We start from the raw sequence: 9,447 nt of genomic DNA, 5'->3' as shown, positions 1-9,447 counted from the left end.
GAAGATCCGTGTGACAAGCGGGGACCAAGTGAGCCCACTGGAACCTGCATTCCTTGTCCTCCATTTGGTTACTTAATTATATCAGCATGGACTCAGCAGTTCCTGTTTTCTTCCATAGGTTACAATTTATGACAATCATTTCTACCCAATGGGAGTGCCTTCAAAGTGGCTTCAGAGTGTTGTTGGTACATTCCCTGATTCCTTGGGCACATTTTTGCTTTTTGGCACAAAAAACATTCCAAGTTCCTCTTATGTTTTCTGTACACAGGCTTTGAATAATTCACCAGAGTCCTGGTTCCTTTTCATATAGAATGGTGTTTTGAGAAACCAAGCTCTGAGTGTTGGGTGTGCTTTTACTTTTACTGGGTCCAATTTTATCTAAACCTTCTCAACAGACAGAGCCTGGACTTTCCTTCCTCCCCTTCCTCCCTCCTTCTTCTTCCCCTCCCCTGCCTCCCTCTCTCTCTCTCCTTCTTCCCTTCCCCTCCCATTTCTCCCTCCCTCTCTCCCTCCTTCCTCCCCTCCCTGCCCTCCCTCCCTCCCTTCCCTCCTTCCTTCCCTCCTCCCTCTCTCCTTCCCTCCCTGCCTCTCCCCATCTGTCTACCAAAATCAGAGTTCACATGGATACTTCCAATTCCAATCCGATGCCACAGGGTTCACTTTAATCTCTCCCCTTTCTATATGTCTATATTTATAATTCTCTTTTCCAACACAGAGAAAGCCATTATCCTTGATATATTTACTCATTTGGTCCCTTCTAGAGCACATGGAAAGTAGTATCAGAATTGCTCACCCAAACCACTGTTAGTCATGAGCCTGCCCACTAGAGCTTAGGATGTGTTTACAGCTCTTTCTGCCGTTAGCCCGAGAATACAGAGAAAAACTACTGTGTTCAGAAGTTACCGGGGGCAGTCCTTTCCCCTTCAGTGTGGCTGTCATTTATTTATAATACAACCGTATCCCTTGTTAGGAATTTGTTTATTTTACTTTTGAGTATAATATACCAAATTACCTTGATTCCAAAGTCAAAACTATACAAAAACGTTTACTCAGAAAAAGTCTAACTTCATCCCCCAACTCTGTTCCAGCTCCCCGCCCCGGCAGGGAACTAGTTTCATTAGACTCTGAGGTTTATCCTTCCTGTGTTTCTTTCTTTCTTTTTTTCTTTTTGCGATGGAGTCTCGCTCTGTTGCCCAGGCTGGAGTGCAGTGGCACAATCTCGGCTCACTGCAACTTTCACCTCCCGGGTTCAAGTGATTCTCCTGCCTCAGCCTCCTGAGTAGCTGGGATTACAGGCATGCACCACCACACCCGGCTAATTTTTGCATTTTTAATAGAGACGGGCTTTCCTAGAGATGGGCTTTCACTATGTTGGCCAGGCAGGTCTCGAACTCCTGACCTCAGGTCATCTGCCCACCTCGGCCTCCCAAGTGCTGGGATTACAGGTGTGAGCCCCCACGCCCAGCCTCATTCTTCTGTTTTGTTTCTTGTTTGTTTTTGTTTTGTTTTGTTTTGAGATGGAGTCTCGCTTTGTCACCCAGGCTGGAGAGCACGGGCACAATCTCAGCTCACAACCTCCGTCTTCTGGGTTCAAGCGATTCTCCTGACTCAGCCTCCTGAGTAGCTGGGATTACAGGCGCCCACCACCACGCCCGGCTAATTTTGTATTTTTAGTAGAGACGGGGTTTCACCAGGTTGGCCTTGCACTCCCGACCTCAGGTGATCCTCCCGCCTCGGCCTCCCACAGTGCTGGGATTACAGGCGTGAGCCACCGCACCTGGCCCTGGTTTTAATGGTGTAAAGGCTTAAGGTATTTTTCCTATGATCCCTGTTTTACATAGTGTTTTTATTATATTTATATTAATGAAATTCTGTAATTTCAGTTTGTATTATTTTTCTTTTCATCTGAGAATATTTTTAAAATTATGTTTAAAATGTTCCAGGCTGGGTGCAGTGGCTCATGCCTATAATCCCAGAACTTTGGGGACTGAGACAGGTGGATCACCTGAGGTCAGGAGTTCGAGACCAGCCTGGCCAACATGGTGAAACCCCGTCTCTACTAAAAACACAAAAATTAGCCAGGTGTGACGAGTAGCTGTAATCCCAACTACTCGGGAGGCTGAGGCAGGAGAATTGCTTGAACCCAGGAGGCAGAGGTTGCAGTGAGCTAAGATCGTGCCACTGCACTCCAATCTGGGCGATAAAGGGAGGCATTGTCTAAAAAAAAAAGAAAAAGAAAAGAAAAGAAAAGATAAAATATTCCAATTTTCTTGTACTGTGGTCAGAGAAGGTTGGCATATTTCCACTTTAGGAAGCTTACTTACACTTTCTTCATGGCCTAATAAATAATCAAGTTGTGTGCCTGTTTAACTCTCTCTTTTTTTTTGAGGCGGGGTCTCACCCTATAGCCCATGCTGGAGTGCAGTGGTGCAATCATAGCTCACTGCAGCCTTGAACTCCTGGGCTCAAGAGATCCTCCCACTTCAGCCGTTGAGTAGCTGGGACCACAGTCACACACCACCAAGCCCAGATAATTTTAAAATTTCTCCTAGAGGTGGGGCGTCATTTTGTTGCCCAGGCTGGTCTGCAACTCCTGGGCTCAAGCGAGACTCCCAAGGTGCTGGGATTCCAGGCGTGAGCCCCCACACCCGGCCCGCTGGCCCCCTCGCCTAACCTGTGTGCCCATCCTCTCGGCTGACACTTTGCTCTTAGAAAGTGATGACCACTCAGGGCTGGGCACAGTGGCTCACGCCTGGAATCTCAGCACTTTGGGGGCGAGGTGGGCAGATCACTTGATGTCAGGAGTTCAAGAACAGCCTGGACTTCCTTACCTCCCCTCCCTCCCTCCCTCTTCTTCCCCTCCCCTGCCTCCCTCTCTCCCTCCTTCTTCCCTTCTCCTCCCCTTTCTCCCTCCCTCTCTCCCTCCTTCCTCCCCTCCCTCCCTTCCCTCCTTCCTCCCTCTCTCCATCCCTCCTTCCTCCCCTCCCTCCCTCCCTTCCCTCCTTCCTCCCTCTCTCCTTCCTTCCGTCCCTCTCTCCATCTGGCTACCAAAATCAGAGTTCACATAGAAACTTCCAATTCCAATCCAACACCACAGGGTTCACTTTGATCTCTCCCCTTTCTATATGTCTATATTTATAATTCTCTTTTCCAACACAGAGAAACCCATTATCCTTGATATATTTACTCATTTGGTCCCTTCTAGAGCACATGGAAAGTAGTATCAGAATTGCTCACCCAGGCCGGGCGCGGTGGCTCACGCATGTAATCCCAGCATGTTGGGAGGCCGAGGCAGGCAGATCACGAGGTCAGCAGTTCGAGACCAGCCTGACCAACATGGTGAAATCCCATTTCTACTAAAAATACAAAAATTAGCTGGGCGTGGTGGCGCGTGCCTGTAATCCCAGCTCTCAGGAGGCTGAGGTAGAAGAATTGCTTGAACCAGGGAGGTGAAGGTTGCGGTGAGCTGAGATCGCACGACTGTACTCCAGCCTAGGCGACAGAGTGAGACCCCCATCTCAAAAAAAAAACAACAACAAAAAACAGAATTGCTTACCCAAACCACCGTGAGCCATGAGCCTGCCGATGAGAGCTTAGGATGTGTTTACAGCTCCTTCTGCCATTAGCCTGAGAATACAGAGAAAAACTACTGTGTTCAGAAGTTACCGGGGCAGTCCTTTCCCCTTCAGTGTGGCTGTCATTTATCTATAATGCAACTATATCCCATGTTTGGAATTCGTTTATTTTACTTTTGAGTATAACAGTATAACATACCAAATTACTTTGATTCCAAAGTCAAAACTATACAAAAACGTTTACTCAAAAAACTCTAACTTCATCCCCCCACCCTGTTCCAGCTCCCCACCCCAGCAGGGAACTAGTCTCATTAGACTCTGAGGTTTATCCTTTGTTTTTGTTTGTTTGTTTGTTTGTGTGTTTTTTGAGACGGAGTCTTACTCACTCTGTCACCCAGGCTGGAGTGCACTGGTGCAATCTTGGCTCACTGCAACCTCCGCCTCCCGGGTTCAAGCGATTCTCCTGCCTCTGCCTCCCGAGTAGCTGGGATTACAGGCTTGCGCCACCATGCCCGGCTAATTTTTGTACTTTTAGTAGAGATGGGGTTTCGCTAAGTTGGCCAGGTTGGTCTCGAACTCCTGACCTCAGGTGATCTGCCCGCCTCGGCCTCCCAAAGTGCTGGGATTATAGGTGTGAGCCACCACACCCGGCTGATGTAGCGTGCTGTTTTGTGGCTACCTTGAGAACCAGGCTCCCCGCAGCCCTTAGGGACACTAGTGGGGCTGGCAGGTGTTTCCTTCTCAGAGGCCTGGCCCAGCTGCTCGGCTTCCTCCTTTTTGTATTTTTATTTTATTTTAGAGATGGGGTCTTGCTCCGTCACCCAGGCTGGAGAGGAGTGGCACGATCACAGCTCACTGCAGCCTCAACCTCCTGGGCTCAAGCAATCCTCCCACCTCAGCTTCCTGAGTAGCTGGGACTACAGGAGCATGCCACCATGTCCAGCTAATTTTTAAACTTGCTTGTAGAGACGAAGTCTTGCTATGTCACCCAGGCTGGTCTAAAACTCCTGGACTCAAGTGATCCTCCCGCCTCAGCCTCCCGAAGTGCTAGGATTACCGCGAGCAGCCACGGCTCCCTCCTGAAGGCTCCAGGCCTAAGTGTCCTGCTCCCTTGTTCTGTGGCTCAGCCCCTGGGCAACTCCTGCTTGCCATGGCTGTGGCTGGCACCTCCGTGGCCCCACTGCCCGGTCAGTCTTTGCAGGCCCGGCCCCCAGTAGCTGTGTGGTTTCTGCCTTCCTCCTGCACTCTGGTGGTCACAGGCCCTGCTGCGTGGGTACAGGGCAGGTGGCCAGGGCTGCAGCGTAAGCTCTGAGTGCAGGCGGCCCTGGGCACTGGAGCCTTGTTGCATGGACGTGCTCCTTGCACCCTTGTTGATGAATGAGCGAAGGCGTGTGGGAGTGAATCCCAGAGGGTGCAGGCCACGGCACTGGGGGAGGACCCTCCCGGCTGCCTCCCAGTGGGCTTCAGGGGCTCAGATAGACCCTGCCGAGCACCTCTGTCCTCTGCTCCCGGACGGGGGCTGCAGAGAGCTCTCAAGGGGCCTTGGGAGGCACGAGCAGGCCAGGGTCCCAGGGAGGGGAGGCAGGAGGCAGCAGGGCTGGATGGTGGGCTGCAGGGGTGGAAGGAACAGGACAGTCTGTTCTGGGGGTGCTGGCTGTGGGGGACAGAGGCCAGGCCACAAAGCAGAATGGTGGGTGGGCCAGGAGGAGGTGGGAGCCTTTTTCAAAAGGCTTTCAGGGACTTTTTATATTTAATGATTGAAACAAAAGATATCCAAAACCGCAGCTCCTAAGAACCACTTGTTCTCGCCCTGGTTCCTCTCCTTGGGCTTGACCTTGGCCTCCTGCCGGGCCTGGCAGCGGACAGCAGTCTCCCTGCTTCCCAGACTGGGCGAGGGAGAGTGTGGGTCCCCAGGAATGGGGGAGGTGGTGCGGCTGGCTTTAGGATGCCCATTCTGGAACCTTCTGGTGGAAGAAAGCAGGGGATCAGTACAGTATGGTTGATCCACACACTCCAGATCCTCTCCTGGCTGTGCAGCTGGTCTGATCTGGGCTCAGAGGCTGCCACTGCTCAGTGCTCCCCTGGGTAATTTTGCAGGAGGCCAGGAGGGTTCCTGGCAGTTAGTGCCACCCACACGGAGAAATTCAGAGCCATATAAATGGGTCTCCAGGGCCTGGAGGGACTGCACATCCTGAGCCTGCGGCGCAGTGTAGACCTGGGAGGATGGGCGGCCTGCTGCTGGCTGCTTTTCTGGCTTTGGTCTCGGTGCCCAGGGCCCAGGCCGTGTGGTTGGGAAGACTGGACCCTAAGCAGGTACAGTCCTCCTGGGGGTGGGGAGAGCTGGTCCTCGGGGGCCAGCCCCTCCTTTAAGGCCACACAGCTTCTGGGTCCCCCAGGGCTAGCCCAGACCACCATGGGCAGTGGGGAATTAGTTGGGTCAGCCCTTGGGGAGTCCCACAGGCAGGAGCCTCAGGGCAGGAGGGGTGGATGCTGGAGGGTTGGAGGCTGGAGGGCTGGAGAATTGGAGGCTGGAGACTGGAGGTTGCAGGGCTGGAGGGTGTAGGGTTGGAGAACTGGAGGCTGGAGGGCTGGAGGCTGTAGGGCTGGAGAACTGGAGGCTGGAGGCTGCTGGGCTGGAGGCTGTAGGGCTGCAGAACTGGAGGCTGGAGGGCTGGAGGCTGGAGGGCTGGAGAGCTGGAGACTGGAGGCTGCAGGGCTGGAGGCTGAAGGTTGGAAGGCTGAAGGGCTGGAGCCTAGAGGCTGTAGGGCTGGAAGGCTGGAGGCCGGAGAGTGGGAGATTTGGAGGCTGGAGGGTTGGAGGGCTGGGGGGTTGGAAGCTGGAGGCTGGAGGGCTGGAGAACTGAAGGCTAGAGGCTGCAAGGCTGGAAGGTTGGAGGCTGGAGGCTGGAGGGCTGGATGGTTGGAGGGTGGAGGCTGGAGGCTGCAGGGCTGGAAGGCTGGAGGCTGGAGGGTTGGAGGCTGGAGGCTAGAGGGCTGTAGAACTGGAGGCTGGAGGGCTGGAGAGCTGGAGGCTGGAGGGCTGGAGATCTGGAGGCTAGAGGGCTGGAGAGCTGGAGACTAGAGGGGTGGAAGGCTGGAGGGCTGGAGGCTAGAGGCTGCAAGGGTGGGGAGGCTAGAGGGCGGGAGGGTTGGAGGCTGGAGGCTGGAGGGCTGGATGGTTGGAGGGTGGAGGCTGAGGCTGGAGGTTTGGAGGCTGGAGGCTGAGGCTGGAGGGCTGGAGGCTGGAGGCTGGAGGGCTGGCGGCCCTAACAGGAGCCGCCTCAATGCAGCTTCTTGGGCCCTGGTATGTGCTTGCGGTGGCCTCCCGGGAAAAGGGCTTTGCCGTGGAGAAGGACATGAAGAACGTCGTGGGGGTGGTGGTGACCCTCACTCCAGAAAACAACCTGCGGATGCTGTCCTCTCAGCACGGGTGAGTGGGCGGGCCCTGCCAGGCCTTCCCGCAGGCAGGACTGTGACTCAGCCACATCATGTACTTTGCACATCTGCTCCCGGGCACCGCGGCCTGGGGGCTTCCCACGGCCCCTCTGCACCCCTGTCACTTTTCCCACTGGGCTCTGTGCAGAGCCACCAGCCCTCTGCCCAGCTACTCACCTCTGTGTCCCTGGGGCCTCCAGGTGGCACTCCCACCTTCAATACCACGGCGGGCACTGCTCTGACTATGCTTCTTCATGCATCCCTGTCCTGGGTCATCTGGGCTGCAGGCTGTGGTCAGAGCTGGGGAAGCCTGTCCTCTCAGCAGGCCTTTTTCGGGAATTCTGTTTAAAGGAGGATAACGCATTCGGACCTATGAACCACTGGTTCTTTCATAACATAAATCCCCAAACAATATGGTTCATGGATGCTGTTGGCCAGACTGGCCTTGTGGCCTCAGGCCGGCGCACCCGACCACATGCATGGCTGGTGGCGGCGTGCAGGGGTCGGGTGGGCCAGGCTGTGGGGCGGCCGTGCTACACAGGGGACACCTACAGGGCAGCCGGGCTGTGGGGGTAGCCATGCTGGGGCAGGAGTCAGTGCCCGCCTCCCTTTACAGAAGAGTGGCCTGCTGGGTGGCGTGGTGGGCGTCTACTCCCTGGCAGGCTGGCGGCAGAGCCCAGGCCTGAACCACTGAGCCAGGCACGGGGCCCAGAGAGAACAACCTGCCCTCCTCACCAGCGTGCCTTCCCCCTGCACCTGCGCCTGCAGGGTATGGGCAGGGGCCCCACTGCACCCCCCGGGCCAGGCCTGGCCTCAGGGCGAGCTGGGACCAAGGGGCTCCAGGCTGAGGTGGCAGCTCCCACGTGGCTTTCCTAGTTCTTCTTGCTGTTTCTCCCGCATGGACTTAGCCTCAGTTTCCTTCCTTGGCAAACACCACTGCACCTTTGCTGGGTTTTGCTCACTCTGGGGACTGACCACTTAGGGAGCGCCGGCCCCTTCCCCCGAGTCGCAGGCAAACCCCCACCCCGCCCCGTCCTTCCCCTGAGTCGTGGGTGAACCCCCACCCCACCCTATCTTTCCCCCGAGTCGTGGGTGAACCCCCACCCCACCCCATCTTTCCCCCGAGTCGTGGGTGAACCCCCACCCCACCCCTTCTTTCCCCCGAGTCGCGGGCGAACCTCCCGTCTGTCGAGTCTCCTGTTGTGTCCTCAGCAGCATTCAGCGTTCCTGGTGGAGATCTGGCACTGAGGATCTCTCAGGAGGTGAATGGGAGTGTCCGCCCCTCTCAGGACTCCCACGCGGTCTACTCTCCGAGAACAGGTTTCCGGGCATCGGGGCATCTGGCAGAAGATGGAAGCTCTGGCCTCACTGCCGGCTGGCCTGGCCTGGACTCCTGAGCTCCGTCTCCTCTCACCGGGCCCCGGGGGCTTGACCCTGAGTGGGTGACGGGCCCCTTCTTTTCCAGGCTGGGAGGGTGCAACCAGAGTGTCATGGAGCTGATAAAGTGAAACTCCGGATGGGTGTTTGAGAATCCCTGTGAGTCTGACGGCCACGGCCTCACCCAGGCTGTTCTTCCCTGCAGCATCCCCAGGCCCCCTGCAGGCAGGGACGGAGGGCTGACTCCACTCCCGAGTGCCAGGAGGCTACAGGTTCTGGTCTTGGTATTGCTGCCCATCCTGAGGGTGAAGAGATGCCCCTGGACAGAGGACTGGAGGGGCCACTGCAACCTCTGCCTCCCATGTTCAAGTGATTCTCCTGCCTCAGCCTCCTGAGTAGCTGGGATTATAGGTGCGCACCATCATGCCCAGCTGATTTTTGCATTTTTAATAGAGATGGGGTTTCCCCATGTTGGCCAGGCTGGTCTTGAACTCCTGACCTCAGGTGATCCACCCACCTCAGCCTCCCAAAGTACTGGGATTACAGGCGTGAGCCACTGCGCCAGGCCTGTTTGGTTGGGTTTTTAAATTTTTTTAAAATTTTTTTGAGACGGTGTCTCACTCTGTTGCCCAGGCCAGAGTGCAGTGGCACAATCTCAGCTCACTGCAAACTCTGCCTCCCGGGTTCAAGCAATTCTCCCACCTGAGCCTCCTGTGTAGCTTGGATTATAGGCACCCACTATCATGCCTGGCTAATTTTTGTATTTTTGTAAAGATGGGGTTTCACTACATTGACCAGGCTGGTCTTGAATTCCTGACCTCAGGTGATCCACCTACCTCGGCCTCCCAAAGTTCTGGGGTTACAGGTGTGAGCCACCGCTCCTGGTGGGCTTCTATTTTGTTTTGAATGGTAAGTCCTGTGGTTTGAATGTGTCCTCTCCAAAATTCAGATGTTGCCAGTGTGAACATATCAAGAGGTGGGGCCTTTGAAGAGGCGATTAGGCCATGAGGTCTCCTCCCGTGTGAATGGGATGAAGGCCCTTCTGAAGCAGCACCCTGCT

General features: G+C 55.3%; 1 protein-coding gene across 1 annotated transcript; it reads left to right on the top strand.

The window, feature by feature from the left end:
* The first annotated feature begins 5,798 nt into the window (after window positions 1–5,798).
* On the top strand, window positions 5,799–9,395 carry LCN6 (lipocalin 6). The gene is given in 4 exon segments (XM_063696224.1): window positions 5,799–5,888; window positions 6,866–7,005; window positions 8,476–8,546; window positions 9,337–9,395. Coding segments are annotated over 4 exon segments (360 nt in total).
* Window positions 9,396–9,447: the final 52 nt, after the last annotated feature.

The sequence above is a fragment of the Gorilla gorilla genome, chromosome 13 (genome assembly GCF_029281585.2).
Source record: "Gorilla gorilla gorilla isolate KB3781 chromosome 13, NHGRI_mGorGor1-v2.1_pri, whole genome shotgun sequence".
Lineage (NCBI taxonomy): Eukaryota > Metazoa > Chordata > Mammalia > Primates > Hominidae > Gorilla > Gorilla gorilla.
Note: the sequence above shows the minus strand (reverse complement) of the source record. Positions and strands in the feature narration are given on the sequence as shown.